The sequence below is a fragment of the Falco punctatus genome (assembly GCF_963210335.1).
Source record: "Falco punctatus genome assembly, chromosome: 15".
NCBI classification, from domain to species: Eukaryota; Metazoa; Chordata; class Aves; order Falconiformes; family Falconidae; genus Falco; species Falco punctatus.
Genome location: NC_137595.1, coordinates 14948998 through 14974352, shown reverse-complemented (window position 1 = coordinate 14974352; position 25355 = coordinate 14948998). Strand labels below are relative to the sequence as shown.

At 45.0% G+C, this 25355-nt stretch overlaps 1 protein-coding gene across 2 annotated transcripts in view; it reads right to left on the bottom strand.

Annotated features, from left to right (window-relative positions):
- MAMLD1 (mastermind like domain containing 1) overlaps positions 1-24218 on the bottom strand; it is a 104897-nt gene extending 80679 nt beyond the window's left edge. The window contains exon 1 of one of the 2 annotated variants that reach the window (XM_080365667.1): positions 2376-24218. In XM_080365667.1, the coding sequence (XP_080221793.1) occupies positions 2376-2429 (54 nt within the window). In that variant the 5' untranslated portion in view covers positions 2430-24218. The remainder of the gene's footprint in view (positions 1-2375) is intronic. The other variant, XM_080365666.1, reaches the window with a different exon arrangement.
- Positions 24219-25355: the final 1137 nt, after the last annotated feature.

Genomic DNA, 25355 nt, shown 5'->3' with positions numbered 1-25355 from the left:
CCCCCCCCCCCCCCCCCAACATATGGCTGGGAGAGAGAACTGAAAATGGTCAGTGACAGAACTAGATCGCTGCTTTTTTATGTTCCAGCATGTAACTTGCTCCAACCGCTCCCGTCCGCCCGCGACTGGGAGCGCGGCCCCCGCCCGCTCGGTGCCGCCCGCAGCCCCTCGCACGGGATCGCTCACAAATGCAGCCCCGGCGGGTGGCCCGGCTCGGGGGCGGCGGGGAAACGCCGCTGCCGCCGCGGAGGAGGCGCGAGGGCCCCGTTTATCCGGGGGATGCCCCGGTGCCCCCCGCCCGGGGTGGGCGCAGCAAACAGCTGTTGGGTCCGGCAGGTTCAAGGCCGTTTCGGCTCCCCCGCGCCTGGAGGCACCATATGGTCCATCTCGCACATCAGCAGCTTTATTGCCCCATCAGCTCGGCCCAGAGGGGGAGCTCTGGGAGGGGCAGCCCCCCTCTGCCCGGCCCCCCCTTCCCCCAGGGGCACGGGCACGGGCACTAGGCATTACCCAGGGATTACAGGGCTAAGCAGGGAAACACTCACATTATATAACAGGGGGAGTACTTCGCCCCTCCCGGCGCTCCCACACCCCTCCCCCCGAGCCGGGGCGGCCGCACGGCAGCGGGAGGCGGCCGGAGCGGCGGCGGGGGGGAGCCCGACGCCTCCGCCCCCGGCTCGGGGAAGGGGCCAGACGCAGTTAATCCCCCGCTGGCGGGTCGTGGGAGGGACTGCGGGGTCCCCCCCCCCCGGTGCCGGAGGAGGAGGAGGAGGAGGCAGGCTGGCTTTTCGTGCAGCGCCCGTGCCAGGAGGCTCCCCACTAGCGGTCGGTGCCCTGGAGGCTCACCGGCTTCCGACGGGAGAGCCCGGCCGCTCGCAGCTGCACCGGAGAGGCTGCCCAGCCCACCGCGCCGGGCAGCGGCCGCGGCCCCTCCCGGCCCCCGCTGCACAGCCCCGGGCTCCGCCGCCTCCCCCCGCCGGGAGCACCGCAGAAAACAAAAGCAGCCTTTTAATTTATTGTTGCGGGGGGAGGTGGGGGTGAAAGGAAACTAAAGCCTGTCTTCTTCCAAGAAACGGCCTTTCTCCCCGGGATCCCTCCGAGTCACCCTGGTGACAACCTCCCGCCAGCCAGCCCCGAACAAAAGCCGCGGTGCCCGCGGCCCCGGCGCTCCCCCGGGCCGAGCAACAGGCCGGGAGGCGGCGGAGGAGGGACCGGAGGAGGGATCGCCTATTGACTGGGGAGAGGGGCAGCCCCTGCCTTAGAGACGTGGGACCCAGTCAGCGAACGCCTTGTTTACCCTGCAATTGCTCTAAACCCCGATCTTAATCACAGGATGAGAAACCAAAACAGTTTAAATCGTGAGTCAGCATGCATTTTATTTCAAATACACGTATAGTCTCGGAGAGAGTGGCAAACGCGCCGCGTTCGCACCGTCCCTCACTTCTGGGCTATTCCCGTGCCGAGCAGCGCGCGCGCAGCCCCGCCGAACGGCGGCTGAAAGCCGGGATCTGCGCTCCTTTCAGGAACAACCGAGGGCTCCTTCTGGGCTCGGCGAAGCCTTTTGTTCAAAATCCTGCCTATGTAACGTGCGCTTCAGACTCCCGAAAAAAACCCGGCACGCCGCTGCCAACACAAATACCAGGAGTTATTGGGGGAAAAAAATTAATACAGAACAGCACTAGCCCTTCTACGTGTGACACCTTCCCGGAGGAGTCAGTCCCCTTGCGCTGACGGGTTTATCCTTCCCTGCCTGCTCGGTCTAAGTTTAAATGCACACACAGATCCCCCGCACCCCCCCAAGCGAGGGGCCGAGCGCGCCCGGCCGCTCGCAGGGGGGCACGGGCCGCACCGGCACTTCCCCAGCCCCGCCAGCTCTTCGCCCCCGTCGAGACCAGCGGCGTCCACATCCCCCGCCACACGGGCGCTGACACCAAACCGCACGGAGCGTCCCCCGCCGCGGACGGGGCTGGTCGGGGCGCCCCCCTTCCCCGGGAGCTGCCCGCCGCCCGCCGCCGTTCTCGCCGCCGCCGCGCACCGGCTGCCCCGCCGCCGCGCCGGAGCCCGCACCGCCCCGGGATCACCTCGCTCACCACCATTTTCAAGCCCACGGACCCCCTCCCTCCTCTCTCGCGATTGACACCGGCTCTCCGCAGAAGGGAGGGCGAATCCCCCCCGGTGCGCTGTCCCCCCGGGCCGGGGCACCGCCGGTACCCGCCCGGCACTTTCTTGAACCGCGGCTGCAAACTTTACAGCCCCGGCGGAGAGCGGCGGCCGCAGCCGCACCGGGTCCGGGCGAGCACCGTGCCGGGGCTCTGCGAGTCCTTTTAAATCAGCTCCGACTTTTCCAGTCCAGATCGATTTCAAATGCTACTTACTGGAATATGCGGCTCCATGCGTGGTGCTTCTACCCGCTGGGAAACCAGCAGCATCTTGGACTGGGGATCAACCGGCTTTTAGATCCACTTTGGCTGTATTTAGCAAAACCCAGCACCGCGAAGGACTCCCGAGACTGTTTTCTCCTTTTAGGTTCCAGACAAGTTCATCCTGGCGTTGCAGTTTGCTAATGATTCACTGTCTGTCTCAATCTGCTCACTACATTTCCATCAACCCACAGCTTCCTCACTTAGAAGGTGGAGTTTGTGGGGTTTAAGTTACTGATAGGCATATCTAAGTGCTGTGTCACTCAAAGAGGAGGAGACACACACGCACACATACACACACACACACACACGCACGCTCGCGGCTCCAGGCTTAAAGGGGCAGTAACATTTTCTTTAGAAACTGGAAACCTCACAGATCCAAGGATTTAATATTTTTTCTCTGTGCGTGAAGGCGAAAATCATGCCACCCATGCACAGCATTTTAACACGCAAAAAGCTGCTTAGCGCGTTTAGTGCCTTCTTTGTAGAGCTTCAAGTTCATTTAGTACGAAAGTATGGTAGCTCGAAAAGATACTGCCAATTAATGGATAATTAGGGGTTTTTTTTCCAAATCGGAGTGTACAAATCACTGAAAAGAGAGTCCGAGGCATGAAGTGTAAAGGTTTGAGTTATTCTTAAAAAGTGCAGTTCCCTGTCTCTTTATGCCATCACTGTATGATATTCATCAGTCTTACCACTCATAAAAGGGTTAAATTCATCTCACACAGGTGAACCCAGGTTACCAAGAAGGAAACAGTAGAGTTGTTTCATTTTCACCCTTTGTGCTATGTAGATATATTTTTGAAGACAGATACAATTCTGAATAGAGAGCTCCCATAAAACCACACGCTTCTCACACGACTATAAATGTGCTTGTTACAAGCTGCAATCTCTGAATATTAATTTTGACACACCATCAACTGAAAGCTGAGAACCTATTCAGATCTCCTCTTGGCTTGTGCAGAAAGGACGGAGAAGAGCACACTGCAGGCAGCTAGGAGAGCACACTGGGGCCACAAATAATTGCTGCTATAATTTCATTTATTTACCTTGCTAACTCAGTACAGTTGTTACTCCTGTCCCAATACATTTTAGATGCTAGAAACCTGTACACCAGCTCAATGGATGAGATGCAGAAGACAGCACCATTTCTAATAAAATGTCTATTTTTTAAATCATTCATAAACCAGTAATATTAGTAAATTACGCTTTATAAAATTAAGAAAAAAGTCATTTGAATAAAACCCAATTATTGTGACCAAACACATACAAGTGGAGCCAGAATCTGGCCTCACTTCCCTGAAAGTTTCTCAGACAGCAGTCATCTTCAACTTGCAGTTAACTTATAGACCAAACCCATCTTTGTACTCTGGGTTAATAAATATCAGGCATATCAGTTCATCAACAGATAAATATTTGTTTTCACCTTTGCTGAAGCCTCTAGCTTTCCTGTGACTACTCTAACAATGGCCCTACTCCCCTGAGAATTATTTGTGTTACTTCAGTTTGCATTGTTTGGAAGTTTATGGGTTTGCTTTTCTACTGATTTTGCCTTCTATATTATTTCAAATTACTTCAATCTCTTTTATCAACCGAAAAAAAAAAAATAAACATAACAATAATAAACTGTGAGGGTGTGAACACCTTGAATTTTACAGACTCTGAGGGCTGTATCTCAAAATGTTTTAGTGTCTAAGAGGAGGCATATTGACACCTGGTGTTCGGGTTTGTTGGGATGCCCGTATTGAATCTACAACCCTGCCTGAGGTGCTGGGGCTCAAACACAGCATTAGAGCTGCACATGGGATCCAAAAGAGCCAACACAATGAGCAAGCTCAGTGAAGAGATGCATTTGTCATGCAGGAATTAAGTTCCACCTGCAAGGAGGTGCTGCTGTCTGCCCAGTATGCAATGTCTGGAACCCTTCCCTGGAGATATATGTGTGTGTGTAAGGGCCCTCATCTTTCTGCCCGGAGTTTTTTGGACTAAAATATGAGTGTATGAAACACGTGGGACACACAGGGGTTCCCACGTTCTCTAGCTACACTGGACCTACTGAGAACACTGTGATCAGATGATGAATGCAATGGTAGGTCCACAGCAGGTTTGCTATGTGGCACCTACAGTGCACAGCAGCCATTTGTCCAGCAGTTTTGGACAAACAATGTCATTCATGACTCTTGCCAGGTACCTCAAGTTCCTGACAAATGGCAATATTTCCTCAAGATTGTTAGTTGCTTTGCTTACTTCATAAAACTAGACCAAAGGACTTCCCCAGAAGGAAGCTGACATGAACAGGGTGTATAGGAGTCCTGTCTGTGCCTCCTCACGCAGCAGGAAAGATGCTGCTGTCTTTAGTTGTCAAGGTGATCTGCTTGCCAGACAGAGGTTTGTATTCTCCTCTGCAAGGTGGGATACGCTCCCAGATGGAAATCAAATTGAGACAAGTACTTTAATCCACTGGTTAGTCCACAAGAGATTTGTGGCAACATTTTCTTTTTCAAACCAACTGGCTCAAGCTGCGCAAGGTCTGGAGGTCTGGATTTCACTCCGGCAGTCCGGTGCCAAGGGTCCCCATGCTGCCAAGCGTGGTGCTCTGGGCTGATCAGGCAAAGCTGTAAGGTATGTGCTGGGATGCTCAACAGTGTCACAACAAGAAGAGGTTTGGGTGTATGCAGAAGCCTAATTCTGGGCAGCATGAGCATTTAACAAAAAAATAAGACCCTTGCAGTGATCACTGATTTTCAGCGATGGGTAATGGCTAAGCAGGGGATTTCAGGGTTGCAATTTTGGTCTTTGGTGATTAAATTATGAGCCCTTTCTTTAGGCATGTTTACTACAGCTGACCTGGGGGAATCCCTGGCTGCTCTGGAATCAGTGGCAAAACTTTCATTGGCTTCTTCAGGGCAGTATTTTATCTTCCTAGGTTAGGCCTACCCTAAGCAAATTGCAGACTATCTTATTATTGTGCTTCTGTCTTATTTTGAAAAGGTGAGTTGTGGGATTCAGAAGAAAACAGGCAATTCTAAGGGCATCAAGGCTGTTATTATGGCCACAGGCTGAGACTTCTCAAAATGTACCCTAGTACCGCAAATGGTACCCCAAGGCTGGGCATCAAACCCAGGCCTGACCGGCTGGTATTACTCCTGTTCTTTATTGATTTTTCAAGAGTTTGCCATATTTCACTTAGTATCCTTAATATCCATAGAAAATATAATTTGCTTTGTTTATTTACAGATCTAGCATAATTTCGTTCCAAATTGGGATGTCTTACTCAAAAGCCAGAGTCCTGAGAGCTGAGAAGTTGTAACTGTATCTAAAAAAAGAACAAACTGAAGAGAAGAGTGCACTGAAGTGTATCTTTTCTGGGGAAAAAAAAGTAAACACCAAACCCTAAACAGGACCAATGCTTGTCCTGCACTCTGCAGTTTTTGAAAAAGCAGTGTCTTTTCACCTAAGGAGAACTGTTAGCTGGAAAGTTGCAGTGTGTTAAATAACTGCCCAACATTATGTTTGCCAAGTGAAAGGATTGCACACAATCTTCGTGAGTCGTGTGAGCAACAGGCACTGCCAATACCAGGTAGCCAAAGGCTACAGAAAAGATTTGCTTCTTTCAGGTTGCTGTGAACTAAGCACGCTAAAGCTGAGTGTCCAGGTAACCTTGATGCTGGGACTCTGTTCTCCCAGGAGAACTGTGCCAGACTCCCAGCTGGCCTCTGGTTGTTCCTGACATCAGTGAGGGCAACAGAAGTCCGAGCAGACAAGGGCTGCTCCGCAGCACATCTTGCACACTGAAGGGAAGCAGCAACTGAGCGGTGCAAAGATTCACCACAGGTTCACTGAAGGATTCGCGAATTTGTCAGCGACCCAGAACCAGATGGATGGAATCATGTGATACTTGCCACTTGCAGGTTTTTGACCTGAAATCATGTGAAATCAATGGCTTTGGCTGAAATACTGTTGAGCCTATGCTTGTTTGGAGCTAAAACGCAAAGCAAAGCTCCTGGGGAGCAAATTCTCATGAACTGCAGCAGCTATACACAAGTCTTCATAAGCTAAAACATAAGTTTTATTCTACCCCAAACACAAACCCTTAGCACATGAGCATGAACAAAATTCAAGGAAGAGATGTGTAAACTGGGATGTGGACAACTCTGTTCCACAGCAAAGATAATTATTACATTAAATATAAACAAGATGATAAGGTAGAATATACAAAAGATTAAATACTCCTCTGATAGAAAATTATAGAAAACCCGCACAAATCTATCTGTGTTTCCTTTAAAGGAATGAAGACAACTGTGCCATAATCACAAGTCAGTGTAATTAAATAAGAACAGAAGAATTCCCATCAGACCAAAGGTGCACCTAACCAGTATTTTTCTTTGGGATATCAGTGATATCCATTTTCAAAAAGCACTTAATTAAACTGTGGAGATCATTACCATGGATGGCCATTTTAGAATAAATAGGTTCAAAAGGGATTTGAAGTACTTATGGAGGGCAAATTCGTCAGTGGCTATTTAACACGAAGGTCTGGACATGACCTCCGGTTCTGAACCACTAAATGCTGGAAGCTGGCAGGCGGTACAAGGAGAGGCAGGACTCTATCCGCGCCTCGTGTACACAGCAGGTTCTTCCCTAAGGATCTAGTAGCAGCCACTTTCAGGCACAGGTATTGGGCTAGAGAAACCTTCAGTTTGGCTGGTCAGGATTGCATTTCTTATGCTAGATCAGACCAGTGATCTAGCTAACTTGGTATCTTGTCTCTGATCACAGGCAATAGCTGGTGCTTCAGAAGATGGAATAGAAACCTTTACTGAGCAATTGCAGGACAAATTGCAGGTAGCGGTGCAAGTTTCTTAGCAAGTTTCTTTCTAAGCATAGACCATCTGTAACTGGGTGATGCTCAGAACCAGGAGGGCTTGTGCCCTTTGGTACTTCCCCCATAGCACATGATAATATATCGGCGATGAAATTTCTAATGCATGCAAAATCTCAATTTCTGAAACCCGTTACACTATTAGCATCAATAACATCCTGTGTCGAGTAAAAGATCATCTCGGGTAATTTCTGAATATGTTTAATCAGATGACCTTTTTTTCCTGGTAAAAGTATACGGAAAATACCTGAAAATAGAAAAACTGCATCAATCAACAATTTTAATTTCCTCAGTAATGTTTGCTACATTAAGTAGTTTTGTAAGTCATGTAGAAAAATATGTATAAATGTTAATGTAGCAATTCTAAATTTTTAAAGAAACTTCACTTTTATGAAAACAAGAAGCTTCAAGGAAAACACTTTTGTTTGTGAGCAGTTAACTGAAGGGTTTCAGCATGGCCTCTGTTGATTTGGACATAAAAGACAAACACAGCTCATCAACTTTTCCTTTAGTAGGTCATTACATGAGTGTCCATGGAATATGTATATGTTCATGTATAGGTAAAATCATCAAAGGAGGACTGGCATGCTAACATTTCGGAACTAGTTTAGAAAATCACATAAATCAAAGTGAATGCTGATTTTGTCTTTCATACAGAAAACCAGACACAGATCTAACCAGAATCTCTGTACTTAGGAGTTAAGAGATGACAACGTTGTTAGTAACTTCTTCATATTTTCATAGAAAGGTACAAAGCATAAAGTATGTAGCTTCTACCGAAGTATAGGTTAAAATCATATTGTTAATGTCTGTTTGGTTGCCAAATAGTTGTTCTAAATTGATCTACTTTGAACTTATATTTTAAATACAGAAATCAATTATTTTCATAGCTCAAAGATACACTTAAGCACATGCTTAACGTTATGTATGACTCTCTCAGAAACTGAAGGGATTACTTGAGTGCTTAGGTAAGCACACAGATACATCTGCACCATCAGCACTGGTGTGATCAAGTCTTGCTTGCATAAGGCAAAATCCCATCCCTACTGACATCCCAAACTCAAGACCACTACTCAAAATCTTCTCATGTAAATAAAATCCTGTTCATTTCATCCAGGCATTTCGTTTTTACTGGAGTGAAGTCTGGCCTGCAGGATTTAGCTCTGCAATATTTTACCTCTCTGCATCTCTACTTGCAATCAGGCCATGAAAAGCTGCAACGCACTCTGAGTGCAGAGTTCCACCATGACTGAGGCTAGGAAGCAGTGCTAGAATAATATCAAATACCTGATGCACCTTCATCAAGGCCAAAATATTCTATAAAAAGGCTGAATTACGACCAACAAGTTTAACTGTCTTTGTACAGGGCTTATGGTCATTTCAGTTCTGATCATCTTGCAGCTAGTAAGAGTTTCCATTAAAAATATGGAAGATGGTACAAGCGAACATAATATGACATTTAACAGCTGTATTGTTAGCAACAACATACTGAAAAAAAATTGTTAATTAATGGCATTTCTCTAGGTATGACTTGTGCATAAAATGTCTTCACTCTTGATTTATGACACCTGCTCCCTGCACGGCTGCTGCTGGCTTTGAGCACAGGCTGTGTGCTGGCCTTTCCCACTGAAGGCGTTGGGCTGTAGGGATGTGGGATGGCAGGGCTGACGCTGCTACACATTTCACCTGCAGCCTCAGTCACATCTAAGAATAAAAGCCATCATACGCTCAACCGAAAGTGTACATGCAAATACACAGGCATCATTTAAATGAGGCTGTGTTTGCAATGCCTGTCACTACCCAGGAGATGCCTTTTTCTCCAAGTGTTCGTTACATTCGGTAGCGTTCTCACATTTGTCAGTTGCTGCAGAGCTCCAGCAGCCAAGTGGGCACAAAAGCAGCTTCCAGCCCATGGAAGGGGTATCAGATCAGGAGCAAAGAGTGACAGGCGTCACTTGCCGTATTTCCAAGTTAACAATAGGCCTGGGCAACAGGACACTCTTACTTGACTCCTGTAACTGATGGCAAGTAAGGCACCACTCAGACGACATAATAATTCAAAAAAGCTTAGTAATAAGTCTAGCTTTGCTGTTTTCTGACTGCTGGATCATACAGTTCATATACACATGCAGTGATCAGGAACATATGGGCCTGCCTCAACTCTTCTAGAAGTCAACAGAAAGGCAGATTCTGGCCCATACCTGATAAAAGAGGTTCCAAATTGCTTTAAATATCTAAGTCTGCAAAAATGGTTCTGTATTCATTGTTTTTAAGACAGGATCACCTAATTTCGCTTCCCTCAGGACACACATATACCTTTCTTCCTTAATTTTCCCTTTCATTCCTAGAGTTGTCCTCTCTTTGCTAGAGCTGACACTATTTTTTAAAGCATTCTTTATTTCATGGCTGTCAAACTATTCTTTCCATGCCAGATACATGGCAAAGTTACATATTCTTCAACTCAAAACAATTTACATGAATATTCATAAACTACCTGATGGCAGAATTGGCCCTGAGATTTAAAACCGTAAAGCCCACAGAAACAAATGTTACCCTCTTCCCTTTGTCAGAGATCCCTTGGATCAAGCACAGAAATTATGCTTTTTATGCAGTTGTCAAGAAAATGCAAAACCGATGCATGAAACATTGTATGTTCTGTTTATTAAAGAAGAGTGTCTGTGATGATACAGATATTCAGCCAGACTAGGATGTTGCCAATGTCAGTTTGTGATTTACTAGAAATTATTGATTTCAAATCTTGGTTTCCCAGGGCTACTGAGCATATCCTGTCATATAAAGATGCATCCATTTGCTAGTGGCTATAGCCTTGTATAAAAATGTGTGTTGTCTCAACTAGTCTCAGATTTCTTGAGCCAAAAAATAAAGCCCTACTTCCCTTCAGTGCAGGACCGAATACCAGCTATTAAGATACATTTCTATGTCCAGTATGGTATCAGTATGACTTGCACAACTATGGCATCCATTCAGAACTATGCATTTTGTTATCAAAATTAATGGGGGCAGTTTCCTGAGAAATTACATCACCCTCTCTCCCACCCCTCAAAGGAAATTACTCAAAAGAGTTCACAGAGCATCTTGAAATTACGAGACAGGTACCTCAGACTTCTCAAATAGCTCAAGAAACAGCTTGAATTTAACTAAAGATCTGTCACGAGCAAGTTACACGATGCACAAGTGCAAAAGGATGGTGGGTATAGTAATTCTCTGTTCGTTAGGGCCAAGAGTGATAGTTGAACTGCCAGCATTTGTAAAGATCAGAAAGTAGAATACCACTGTGAGCCACTGGGAGTTTGGGCATGTGTCCCCTCTCAGCCTGCCCCCCTACGTCCTGCTGTTCTCCTGCCCACCTTCTGCTCCTGGTCACCCAACACATTCCTGCCCAGTGTTGTTTTTCATTTTCCCCTACTACTCTTTAAGACTTTCTCTTGGTCCTTCTGCTGTGCTCACACCTCTAATTCCATCTAACCACTCTGCTGCCTTCCCTTCCCCACGGGAAACGCTCCTGGGTGGAGACAGGTCTGTCTCTGACCTACTGCTTCTGAACGCTGCTGCTGCCAGCATGTGCCACGCCGTACCGCGGACTCAGCAGCAGGCTACCTGCCTGCTGGCAGTGGGCTTTACAGGCCAACAGAAGTCCGTGAGGTTTTGGACCTTTATGGTTCCATCATTAGCTGCTTATGAAAGTTCAATGGCATTTGTGGGGTTTGGTGAAAGATGCTGACAATTCCACTGTGTGCTCTCTTTGGTGCATACCTGTCTCACTGTTCAGAGCATGTTTTTGTTTTTATGTTTTTCTCCAATAAAGAAATCTCTGTCTTACCATCACTAGTCTCAAGTCACTTGCATGTCATAATGAGTTCTCTGTTTACTAAAATACAAAACCTTTAGGGCTGACAGCAGCGGCAGAAACAACAGAATCAACAGGATTGCATTTTCTTTTGTCTTGTCACTTCATCCTCACTTGTTTTTGTACAGTGCAGAATAGATTAACTTCGGCAACGGCAGAAAGGGTGCAGCCCTCGTGTGACTAGCCAGTCCAACCTTTGCAGGTAAAGACTGTGAGAGGTACATGGACCAGCTTCCCTTCCTCCTCCTGCCACGGCTGGTGCAGCTGGAGCTGGGACGAGGAAGGTGTTTCCCCACCAGAAAGGTGACAATGATCACCCTGCTCTGTGCTGCAGTTCTTGGGCACCCGTTGCTATTTGGAGCAGCATCAGCTGCAGCTTACATATCACACTGAGGGAAGCTGTGTTTTGCCATGGGAGGATGGAGAAGGTGGGTAGATGGCTTCCGGGGATGACACCTGGCTGATGCCTACTTGATGTGAACAGTACAGCCCCACAGAAGCACGGTGATTTACACCAGTGAAGGATCAGGCCTACTCATTCAAAGGCAATCTTCAGCTGGCTTGGAAATGAACCTCCAGATACCTTTTGAGCGCTCTGGCTCTGCCTGAAGTATTTGAAAACAATTTATTTCCAGATTACGGTGAGATCTTCTTGCTCTTGCAGGAAAAAGAAAGCAGAGAATGGGAGAGAAAAGGAAGCACTGCAACTTCCCAAGCCACTTCAGCGCTAATAGCGGTATGATCCCGAATCAATGCAGGGGGGCTGGCAGCAACAATAAGCGTTAACTGCCGCAGTGAAGGGGGCTATTTAACCTGGCTACTAAAAGTTATTTCTGCTACAGCTATTTGAACAAAACATTTGGCAATTAAATTAATTCAAGCATATCCTCTCTTTTCATGGGAAAAATGCGGGGAAAATCCAGGCAGAGAATGAATGGCATCTAGATTAATGAGAAAGCACACAAAAAGAGAAAAATAATGGTTTTCTCAAATATATTAGTATTACATTCTGCAGGAGCACCATATGCTAGTTTCCTAGATGCTGGTTATCCTGATGTATTTTTATCTTGGCTAGTACCAAGGAGGGAGCTATACAAAGCCAAGTTCTTCCCACATATCTATGTTGAAGCAGTTTACCTTCGCTATGTGTTGTGAATCTGAACCAAGACAGCCATGCAACTGCTTAAGATCACACCTTTATTTTCTGGCTCTATCTGTCTTTGGCTTTTAAATATCATAATACTCCATCTCTTGAGTCTTTGATGAAGCCTTTTTCCAATGATAGAGCCTTGAAATGTTGGACTTAAAAATCACAAGCCTCTACTGCTTCAATTTAAGGATCAGATCCACTAATTAGATGCAGCAGCAGACTACAAATTGCTCACGTTCCAGACAGAGGAGAACAACAAAAAGCTATTCTGTGTTAGTGGGGATGTATTAACATATATGTAGGACTTCATTCTTCTCTAAGTTGAACAAATATTCTTTAATCAGTCCTTAGAAATCACTGTTGAAGCTGGTGGCATTCTTCCATTATTAGACAGGAAAGAACAGCGATGACTATTATAGGAAAAAGAACCACCACTAATTAACATTGTTTAATTGGATGGATTTGAAATACCTATAGCACAGGTGACCCTAACCCTAGCCTGCTAGCCAAATTATTGTGCTCCCTTCCCTGTATACAGTGGTTGTGCCACTCTGCTCTAGCTGCATTGCCCTCTGGACACTGACCATGGATCTTGATACAATTTCTGGTGCAGTCAGTGACTGAGGCTGTTGGGGAGTCAGCAGTCCTTGGATGAAAGCAATCACACATTCAAAATTCACCAAGATTCACACTATTCTGAAGGCTTTGGTAAGATGCTGGTATGAACATGTATCACAGTTTCTGTAGGAGCGATGGGAAAGTGTTTTCAAGACAGCTGAATTGAAGTCAACAGCAATGAAACTGAGCAGCATGGAGCTAAGAGCAGTTTTCTCAGTGGGGGCTCACCTCTGATACAGAGATGTTGCCAGCTAAGCTGTGATACAAACACAGTGGGTACAATGTTCAATTATTACATTTCTTTCCAGAAAGTTCTTCTCTCTTTGAATGTGATAGTTCACATCTTTGGTATTAATGATCCCTGTTTGGCAGCTGTTTTGAACCTGTGCATGCCACTTGGCCAGCTGATCCCTTGCCTACCTCCACCCCAAGCTGGGATGGCCCATGCGGTCTGAAGAGGAGGGGGAAACAGGCAAGTGCAACTTCAGGCATAACGCATATGAGGGAAGCAAGGCATGACACATCCCAGCAATGCCAGGAGAGCCAAACAGCGATCCACACACAAAAACCAGATCTGCCTTTGTCAGCCAGGGATGCTGGGTTGAGAATCCAGCGTCCCTGACTGTCTAGTTAGCAATTCATGTCATGCTCATCACCACAGTACATGACTCCCTGTGACCACACTGCCTCTTGGTAACTTCTAGCCACTCTAAATGTAGGAGTGGTGGCACCTCAGAGTCACTCTGGAAACTAGGAATACACGTTTGGGAGGCATCTTTTATAATTGGCATGGCTGAGCTGCAGCTCTGCCTGAGGCAGAAGGTAAACTCTGTCTCGCTGGGGGTGGTGAAAGGAAATCTCTTCGCACAGAAAGAACACGGAGCTGCTCAGAAGCCTGCAGGAAGGGGCTGGCACCTGGTGTTGCACAGAACCTCCTTGCAAAGCAACTGGAGGGATATTTTTTTTCCCCCAAGTGAGGAGCCTGTGCAAAGGATGTTGTTGCCCAAATCACCAGTCAGGTTGCAGGGAAATTGAAATCGTGGGCTACAGGAATCTTTCTGCATTTTCGCAAGATCTGAATCCACAGCTGTTTATAAAAATGTAATTAGTGGCCTGCCAAACACTTTGAAGATGTTCTGAGTGCTATAAAATTGTGATAAACCTATCTTTCTGTGCCTCTGTGTCTTGTGATCGATTATTCAATCAGCGGGTTGTTGACTGGAAGACTCAGCCAAACAATGATCAGGCTTCTAAACTATTCAATTACTTCTAATGAAGAAGGATCAGGGAAACAACCCTTACACACCTTAAACAGAACAGCAGTATAAACAGACAAAATGACTCTCAAGAGAAACCCCCAGACACTTGCCAAGGTTGGCTTTGGAGCCAACTGTGATACAAATGCATAAAATATTAGTTGCTTAATGGTTGTGAAGTGTTGCTCTTTAAAGGTTACTGTCTTCCTGTCCAGACACTGCTGCAGCTGAATGATGAATTAAGCTATCCATATTATCTGAGAGCTTTTCAAGCACCTGCAACTCCCATTGGTGTCAACAGGAATTTTGGGTAACCAGGACTGGCCCAGTAAGACCTGGCTCTGCATGATATTAAGAATCCCTAGGGCTACTGGTCTCCTCAGCTCCATCAGCTAAACTCCAGCTTCCAGTTTAGCTGATGGAATGCTTGGAGTGAGGGCTTCAAAAATGCTGGTTATTTGGATGCATGTTTGTGATGGGAGACCTGCTCTCTAAATCACAGGGACCAGGTGTCGACGCTAAAGAGTTAGGCTTCCTGGAAGTGGAACTGGGAAGAAGTCTTTCTGCAGCTGGGGGAGAAGCATAGCGATCACTGCAAAAACTGCAGCAAGACAGGATTTTGCTTCTGAGCGAATTTCTCTCTTCTCAGTTACAAGTCTCACCATATACAAAGAGCTGACTTGTTATTGCAGCTCAAAGGAATGAATGAGCTCAAAAGAATGTGAAGAGGAGAGAATGCTACAATTCCACTGGGAAGAGCTGCTTCTTTTTATTTAACTTTTCCATTCAGTTAATATTTTACTGTGGCCTTCGAGAGTGGTCTCATCAGAATGCCTCTGTCCTGCGCTGTAAAACCGGACAGTCATCTGAAGCGTAAACTCTGCACCTGCCTGTAGCTGTCTAGAAGTGTTTTGTGTGTCTGCATTTTTGAAAGTATCTCACGGTTTTGTTTCCTGTGAATGTGCATTCAGCCCTGCACACTCACGAAATGCTTAGCTGGGTTTGGGAGCATGTACATAGCGGGCCATGGCTGGGGGATGGGGACAGGGGAAAGAAAGACAGGCTGTAAGGCAGCTTGAGAACTGATACGATGCTACTGTGAAACTTCTTTGTGAAGGGAACAACATTGCCAGGTTTGGGCTTAAAGAGTCTCAAACACTTTAGCAGCTTTAGAAACTTGAATGTGTACTAGCCTCAGCTGTGCGCAGATAAACGCCAGAGAAGCTTGGGTTTAAAATGGTGCTGAGTGCTCCCACAGCCTCTGAAATTCCAGGATCAGTCCCTAAAAATAACAACACATTTGACCCAACATAGCCAGCGGAGCCAGATAAGATCATAGACTGCACAGCATAGTTTTAAACCTGCTTTCCTAAACTGCAAAATCATTAAATATTTAGGTGGCCATATGCAAATCATTTAAATTCTGTTTCTCAGAAGCACACCATGTCGTACAGACACGCTTTGTGCAGAGATCCTCTTCCTAAGCTTTCATCAACTATTTATTTTAAACCAGTGAAGGACTTAATTAATGGCTAATTGTGGGCTACCTTTTTTTTTCCAAGGGTGTTTATATATATAGAGGGAGGAGGGGAGAGAAGCAGAAATGCAAAGACCTGGGTTTCCGTCAGGGAAAACTAACATAGAAGAAAACACATTTTTGTGACCGTAGCAAAGAAAACCCCAGGACTGCTCAAATATTTTCAGCCCCCTCCACGGGTAACAATTTGATAATTCAACAAATAAACAGCCCTTTATGTAGGAGTGTCTCGTGGACGCTGTGAACACTTTAGAGACTAGGCCCCCAGATCTTCTTTTCTTAATGTCACTGTGAATTTGCTTGTGGAAGTGTATGACACCATGCGCGGAGCCTGAACAGCTGAGCTCATGCTTCAGGCATTCTCCCAGGACCGGAGGGGGAGGGGGCTCTCTGCCAGCTTTCGGCCGCCTCTCCCCTTGCATTTACACACACACGAATCATGTTATCATAGTGAAAATATGTAAGAATTCCAGGAAGCAGAGGAAGTTTGTGTGTTGACCTTAATTTATTTTTTTTCCAGAGGAAGATCACTCCAAATGTTAAAAGGACAGTGGATGCTAGCTAAATTCATTTGCAGATATTTTAATTCTCACTGCAACTCTTTCTTCTGCTTTACTTTGTCTTTTAGGATTAATGACGTTTGTATTTTATTGCACATTGGTACTTTGACTAAGAGAAGCAAAATCGCTTGGTGAAAAGCTCTGTGGGACCTATTTGGACACTAAAAAAATTGGTATAGGAGGCCCCAAGTCCATTCTGGCTCCTATTTTCCATTACAGTACAGTAAAACTGGGTGAGACCGTTTCTGGAGGGGAGGGAAGGAAAGGGTGGATGAAAGAGTGGGCTAATGAGTTCGGCTTTTGCACATGGAGGCCTGGGTTTATTCTGCTTTACAGTTCTGGGCTTGAACTCTTCAAATGCTGATCAGTTCGGCCCCAAACCAATTGTGCTTTTACAAACACTCTTAACTTTAAACCTGCAAGTGCCTCTGTGAAGGCTGCGGGACCTTAAAGGTTAACCATGTACCTGAAAGCTTAGTCACCTGGCACTGGCTGGTGTTCAGCATCTTGCAACACAGGACAGTACGTGGCAGCTGATCCCGGACAGCCTGCCTCTCTCCCTGCCGCATGCCATCCCGCCACCTTCCAGCAGTGCTCACACTTGTGAGGGTTTGCACACATTCAGACACAGCCGTTCCACCACACCCAGCACACACTTGTGTGTGTGTGTACACAGAGCCAGGAAAACAGTACTCGAGTCCTTAAATACTCCTCTCTCCCTTGATGCCATATACTGTGAACAACACGGTCACACACAGACTTATACTTGTATAAACGGCAAGTAAAAATACCCCATGCTTCTTGACTGGCCAACAAGAAATCCAATCAGTGAAAATATCTCTGTTTAATTGCATGGGTCAGACCTCCCTCAGCCTTGCAACCTCCATTAGGAGCACAGGCTGTGCCTTGTGCCTCCCAGCACACCTGAGCCTGACAGTGATGCCAGCAGAACCCCACACCCTGCTGTGTGCAAGGGCTCACAGAACAAATCATAGGCGCTTTCATTTTTTGTGAAATATGCTATAACCAGCGTGCATCTAACTTGCAAGATGACTGGGCATCAATCCTGGACAAATCTGAAAAAGTTTGGTTTGAGAATCTATCAGATTGCTTAAGACTTTCTTTGCAAACCATTGCATGTGTTTCTCTGTTGCAAACAGGCTCAAAGCCTGATTCAATTTTAAATGAGCAAGCCTGTTCTTCTAGCTAGCAGGCAGCCTATGATGTATATTAGAGCCAGGCATCCCAGGCATCCCCACCCAACAGCTATGCTGAAACAAGTAAGGCCATCAAGACAGAATAGCCTGAGCAGCTTACGTGTCAGAGGCCTCGCTGAAATCAAGGGATCTGTGGCAGCAGCCATCAGTGTAGGACTTGTCCCACAGAATTTATTTTTCTGTTCAAGTTTGTCACTATTCCTTTCTACAGGTTTTCAGAATTCACCTGTTTCCCCCCTTCCTCTCCTCGTCCCATTTTATTCTTTTGTCACATATTTCAAACACATACCTGCCTTCCCTGCCTCATCTCTGTTTGGCTCAGGCAGAAGGTAGAAGAAAAAGTAGTGTTTGAATTACATTTTGGTTTTCAGACTATTCAGACTTGGAAGTAGGCAACACAACCTTGCTACTTTGAATGTTTTGGTGCTGAGACTTTTTAGCATACAACCCCCCCACCAGCTGCAGCCTAGATTTATACCATGGGGAAGAACACAGCAGAACCAGATTGAAGATGAATCAAAGCAAATTCTGGCCCGCTGTTCCATGTGTCTCAAAGATTTAAAAAGTTAAAATAAAAAATGAGGGGGCTTCACTTTGGTAATAAACATTAGAACAAAAAGGCACAACTTTCCCAAATAGGCTATGAAGAGAAGACAGATGCCTTCTAAGGCTTCTTGGTGTCTCTGGCCATTGTTGGGGATTCACGGCTGTAAACGGACACAACGGGCGCTGCTGGGTCTTTCCCAGCACTGCTGACAGCACGGGGAGAGCATCTGACTTACCCATTTGGGCTGCCCCAGCAGGGTCCGTAGTTCCTGGCTCCTGTACGTGCTATAAACGTATAAGCAAGTTCTGTGGTTTCCGAGGCTGACTACAGAACCCAGTTTGCCTGCCTCCCTGGCCATTGAGCAAATTAATTATGCAGAGGTTTTGATGTAATATAACCGCACTGCCCAGGAGAGAGCCAGAAAAACACCTGGGATCTTTTCTACATAGAAATCCTTTCTATCCACCCATTTCTTATTCTAAATTATATAGTTTGTGAATAAAAGTCATATACAATGGTGAATTATAAGTTATCCTGAAATGGATATATTCTTCAGCTTTTGGAACTGTTATTATTCTATAGGGATTAGAATAAGGTGAAAGTTTGTAGTTGGCAATCAGTAGAATAACATAGCTGGTTTTCATTAAGTCTACTTAAATAAACTTTTGGGGTGCAATCCTCAATTGACATAAACTGACATAGTTCTGTTTAAGTTAATGCAGCTATGCTTAGCCACATCTGCTGGGGAGGCAGCCTTTGCTCTCTTGTGGAAAAAAAAAAAAAAAGAAAAAAAAAAAAAAGCATTAGTAAGGTCAATATTTTTTTTGAAAAATATATACACAGGTAATGCAGGTAAATCATTGTGTTTAGATGTAAGAACTGAGAAGAAGCCAGGACTAGTGAAAACCCATCTATATCTAGCAGAAAGGCATATTCCCATCTTTAATGGCCCGTATGAGATATTTTAAAGACATCAGTAATTCTTTTAAATATCTTTTTCAGTAAAGACATGGCTGAACTGAACAATGTGTGTGATCAGGGCAGTGGTTGTACAGTAAGGCCCCAATTCAGCGAAGTGCTGAAGCACACCTTCAGCTTTTACTGTATGAGTGGCCTCACTGAAGTCCTTAGTAATTATGTGTTTTGCTGAATCAGGACCTGAATTTATTTGGGGCAGGAGGACCTTAATATCTTCCAAGGAATTATACTTATTAAAGGGGACAGTCTATAAATTAGTGTGTAAGTTAAAATCAATTTCTAGATAATACATATCCCTGAAAGACAGATTGTTAGTTTGTATGAGCTTTGTAACAAAACTTTAATTAAACCCTTTTTAAATAAAACCTGTCGTACATTATACTGCTAATTGACTTGACCTGGTACAAAGAGGACTCTGCCAGCTAGAGGAGACTAAAGGAGATTATTCTGTCTGGTGCTGCAGTGATTGTGTGTTAATAAAATTTATTTCTGCAGTCTTGCCCAACTCCCTATTGTGTATTCAAGAAATGTGTGGGCTCGAAGCCAGTCATCACAAAGCAAAAAGTAATAAAACCTCAAAAGCTGACTTTTTCTACCTCACATTTTGCTGCTTTGCTGTAGCACAAACTACATGGTATAGTCTGCTTGCATGCATATCTCAGCTAGAGTTCTCTTTTTAAAATTTTTAAAATTTATTTTCCCAGTTATGTAAAACCTTGCACCTTATTAACATGAACACAGTAACAAGGGAAGGACAAGCACAGGATCCAAAAAGCTCAGTGATGAAATTTCTGGGTGTGGCAATCCTCTTTTATTGCCACTACACTGATTACATACAATATAACACATCTAGCAATTAGAGAAACATGCTTAATCCTCCTGGCCTGGACCTATTTCACACGGAATTCATTTCAATGGGCCAAATTCTTCCTTTACCCTCACGCAAGTAAATCTGAAATAACTTCTTGGCAATCAGTAGAATCATTTGGATTGACAGTCATGTAACCGACAGTGAAATACGACCTGCTGACTTCCCAGAGTTATTCCTGATATATGCTGGGTGCAATCACAAAAAGTAATCACAAGAACTTATGCAAGAAATACGGGGAATAAACAGGAGGACTTGGAAGTTTTAATACGTGCTCAAAATTATGAATTAATTGGCATGAGAAACTTGTTGGGATAATTCACATGACCAGAATATTAATATAGCTAGTACAGTTTGTTCAGGGAGAAGAGGGATGAAATGCTGTCCATAGACACATTCACACCACAGTGTAAAATGTGGAAAGAGACGAACCAGTTGAAAATCCCTAGCTAATAATAACAGGGGGAATGAACGCAGGTGCTGTCACGATGGGGGGGTATGGGGTGTCTAGAGTAAAGCCACAAAGAACAGATGGACGGAGCGACTTCTTTTGGAGGGCAAAAAGATGAATCATACATTCAGTGCACACTGGGCTTGAAGATGATGGAGGCACATGGCAAGGAGGCTAATGGAGATACCTGCTGGGACACAGAGTATCACAGAACACAAACTCCATGCTGCCAACATCTTGCTACCAAGGCTGGAGAAACAACTAAATTGAAGGCTCCTTACTCTTGATTTTAAGATTCAGGAGAAACAGGTTTAAAATATGCAAATAGAAGGCAATTTGGCTGATAGTTATCATGGAATGAGAAAACTCACTGCTCCTGGAAGGGAATAGAACAGCAAAATACAAGCAACAGACTTGAAGAAAGCCAGCTTAAATTCAGAAAATTGGTAAGTAATATCTCATGGGGAACAAGCTTAGAGTAGCTGACAGTTCCTTAAAATAGTTCTGTTAAGGGCACAAGTGCAAATTATCCCAGATCAGTAAAACCATTAAAGTGTTGTAAGAAACCACATCTTGTACTCCTTGCTGGCCTTTAACACCAGATGTGCATAGGAAGTTGAACCTCTATCAGATTACTGAAGATGAGGGTGGAAGAAGAGAGAGAGAGAGAGTATAGGGCCCAAATTAGGAAGGTCAAATGAGAAGTGGTGCAGAAAGGATAACAAGAAAACTTGCCACAAATGTACTTCATAATAAGAGGAAGATGAGGACACAGTGTCGGCCTGCTGTTGAACAAGGCAGGGAAAGTTATTGATAGGTGATGCTGAAAAGGTTGAGTGCTTACAGCTTTTTTTCTGCAATCTTTACCAAAAAGGTCAAATGAGATCAGGCAGGAAACAGCACCAGTGACAAAGGGGTAGAAACACAAGTGAAAACAGGGAAAGAACAGATTAAATGGTACTTAGATAAATTAGATCTTTCAAATTGGCTGGGTCAGATACAATTCATCCCAAGGTATCCTACTGGACTGTTGGAAGAAATCTCAGAGCCATTACTGGTTATCTTTGAGAGCTTATGGAAGATGGGTGAAGATCCAGAGGGCAGAAAAATGGCATGTAGTGTGTTTCCTTACAGGGAGGGAAAAGGTTATAATGGGGAATTAAAAAGTAGTGAGTGAAGATCAGTTTTTGGAAAAATACAGAAACAATCAGATTATTTGGAACCACTCAGGAAATAACAAGTAGACGAGTAACAGCTAGCACGGCTTTGTCAAAAACAAAGATTTGTTAGACCAATTTAATTTCCTTCCATGGGAACAGAGGAGAAGCAGTAGATAAATCTCAGCTTTAGTAAAGCTTTCCAGTATCAGCTTCCTCATGGTCATAAGTGAGCTAGGGAAAATATGGTTCCCTCTACCTACAAAACTCTCTGTCAGACTGGAAGGATATTGTTAAGTACATTTCTGCAGGCATCTGCCCTGGATTTGCTGCTGTGAAATACTTCTACCGCAGTCTTGTTTGTTAGAACAGAGTGACTTACTTTCTGCACACAGTGAAGCTGAGAAGGGCTGCACCAGGCAATAGCAAGTGAGTCTGAGGATCTTTGCTTAGAATACAATGTGATTTTGACAGGCAGAGCAGTGTATCCAGTTTGGGGCAACACATTTCTGCTTCAAAAAAAGATACCAAGCAGAAAAGATCTAGCAGAGAACACTGAGAGCAGCCAGAGGTCTAGGAAACACAAGCAGCAAAGAGAACTAGAAAGAATGTTCTCATATATTCTGCAGAAAAGGCTGAGAAGGACTTCATATGTAATGCATATGCATGTAAAGAGGAAAGGAGTAAGTAGTCTTCCTTATCCACTCTGGATAGGACAAGGAGTATTGGGTTAAACAGGAGCACAGGAAATTTAGGTTAAACATTAGGAAACACTTGGTAATAATATGGCTAGTTAAGCACTGGAAAAGATCGCCTGGGGAGGTTGCAGAGCCTACCTCCTTGGAGGTTTTCAGGAGTATGCAAGGCTTACACTGATCAGAAATTGTGCTTTTAAAGTTGCAGATGGACTTGGATGACCTCTCAAAATCCACTTCACTTTACTAGGACTGTTTTTCGAAAGGATAATTCACTCTGGTGAAAGGGAAGCCTTGCCTGGGTGCTGGTATGGCACAATACCACAGCAGTCCCTGTCCCAGCCTTCTCACACTGGCAGTCTCAGTGGTGTGCTTAAGCAGGTGCTTCACCTCAAGCAGAGAGGTGATCCTCCCTGCAGGCATTTCTATACTTCAACATACGTTTCAACACTTTATTGAACTGGGGGCTGAACTGTCAGTTTTTTTCCTGCTAAGCTGCACCACAACTGTCCAAGATTGACCATCTACTATTTGGACCTGCGGCAGCGTGCTCAGCCTGGAAGTGCTTCTGCTGGGAGAAAACATAACCTGCACTCCCTGCTCTAGTTAAGAATTCATTTCAGAGGGAAATGGGAAGTACTGAACACTGTCATTAAAACCCAGGAGAGCTGAAGCCCAAGTTACAGTCTCATGTAGCTGATCATGTCCTACCCACTGCGCCTCCCGCCCTGCTCAGGAGCGCCTGCACGATCTGTAGGTAATGCGCACACAAAGTGGAGACACCGCGTCACTGGCCCCCAGCCAAGAATTTATCCCTGCGACAAACGCATTTAAACGCAGACTTAGCCATGTGTAGAACCCACTGAACAATAGTTGTTGAATCTTTCCATTAAAATTGTTGCTAGAATCTTGATCGCTTTAAGTTCACAGCTGCAAAGATATTCACGTTCCTACCACCCACAGAAGTCCCAGACAAACTTTACTCTGTCTCTGCCTGTTGAAGCCATGGTGCTGTAGAAAGCCACAGCTCCCAATAAATGAGAAAGTTAATGTATCTGAACTTACACAGTGTGAATTGACATCGCTGTAATAATAATAAAATTGGGGTGGATTAGGAGAAGGCAAGGCTTGCCTGCTGGTAAATGAAAAGTGTACAAGAATTCTTGCATTCTCCCCCTGTACAAGCACAGATGTATTTCTTAGGGTTGCAGTTGTAAAGGAGGTGTGTTCTGTTACACAATGTATTTCATTCAATTAATAACACATGCTAATAAAACATATTAAGAATATGTCAAACTTAGTATTCAATCACAAATCCTTCCCCCGTTCTGCTTAGCCTGGACTAGATTTGAGGCATAAAGAGGATGCACTAAATATTTTGCTGTTTCAGTGGATGATTATTCTAGCATATCAAGCCAAGTTTCTCAAACTTCTAGCAGGAAAGAGAAAAGGCTCAACATGTGCATGCACACACACAGCAGGGAACGAGGAGCTGGTGGAGCCACCGGCAGGATGTGTCTGCTCTTGATTTTGCAGTGCCACCCAGCCCTTCGCTGGGTTACAGAGTGGGTTTTTTTCCATGTTATTTTGTGTCTCAACACCAGTGCCGATTGCGGTGATTGATTGACTTAGCTGGTGCTACAGGATTCCGAACAACACTGGCAGCAGCAACTCAGGGAAATACAGAGAGAGCTGGCTGGGTTAATCCAAGGAGAGAAGGAACAACGCTGGTGATCTGCCAGCACTGAGAATCCTACAATAAATTAGGAATAGCTACATTCATTGTTTTAAAATGAAAGATGTGAGCAGAGCCTGGCAGAAGCATTTTAAACACCCTGTGCTGTGCTTCAGCCTGGGGCCCCGGAGCAAAAGCCCTTCTCCCTGCATGCTGAGCTGCTCCTCACACACCTCATCTCACCAGCCTCAGCACCCAGGCTCACCAAAGCCATCCCTGCCTCTGGGGAAAAGTGGCTCACTGCCTGCCTGTGCTAACCGTGAAAACGTACTCTTACTTACCTGCACTGGACTGTAAGAAGCCTCTCCTCCCCTCCAGCAGCTGAGCCCCTTTCTCCGGATCCCCCCCCTCTTGCCGAGGACCAGTGAAACCCTCAGACTTTCCTCCTGCAGCTCCTACCTCCTATCAGTGTGACTGCTGAAGCATTGCACAAATTCTTTTCCAGAGGTAACATTTCTCCTTGGCAAAAAAACAGAGAATGAGATGACAGCCTTGAGCTTTTTGACTTTGTTGCTTTTCCCCACGATTTCTTTATCTCGTGTGATCTTGTCCCCCTTTCTCCTGCCCCTGCTCACTCCACTGCTGCTGCCTCTTAATCAAACATCCTCATTTTGACACTGACCCTGTTTTCATTTTATCTAACTCCCCTCGCACTCCCTACAGAAGAGGAGCGTCCCAGCGACCTGCTCCCCATTCTCTTCCTCCTCCCACTCAGCTTATAGTAGTAGCTACTTGCCCGTTTTCCTGATAGTAATTCAGACTTCCCTTGGCTGCATTGTGAAGATAAGCTTCTCTTCTACTGACAAAGGAATTGCTAATGGGCATGCCTGCTTTCTCATCCCGGGGACAGCGGCTGCTTCTGTCAGTAACTTTTTCCCTAGCACAAGTAATTTTGCAGCATGCTCCATAAAACAGACCACATTTATGATTGTTGGCATACTAACGGGGTTACTGGGCAGCTTTTTTCAGGACAGACTTAACAACTTGCATATAGATGGACCCAGACATGGCTCCGGTGAGAGACAATGGGAGATTTACTGTCACATGTATTTGCACCAAGATTTGGTGGCTTTGTATGAATAAAACAGAAACAGAAAATAATTATTTGTTTGCCAACCCACTGAATGTAGGGGAGAAGCACAAAGTTTTATTCATCTGCAAGCTCAGCAGATGTCACTGTATGAATGGCCTGATTTCAGTCTCATTTTTGGACTAATGAAGATTTGATATAGACAGCAGAACCATGAGGTAATTCTGGTTTTGAACAAAAAGCGATTCCATATCATCCCATAACTTGTCACAATTAAACATAAACTAACTCCATGAATTTCGTTGGTGGTGTTCTGTTAGAACAGCTTCTGAGGGAAGTGATAGTTCAGTCATTATTTGAATGTCTGCTATAGTGAAGTCTATCAC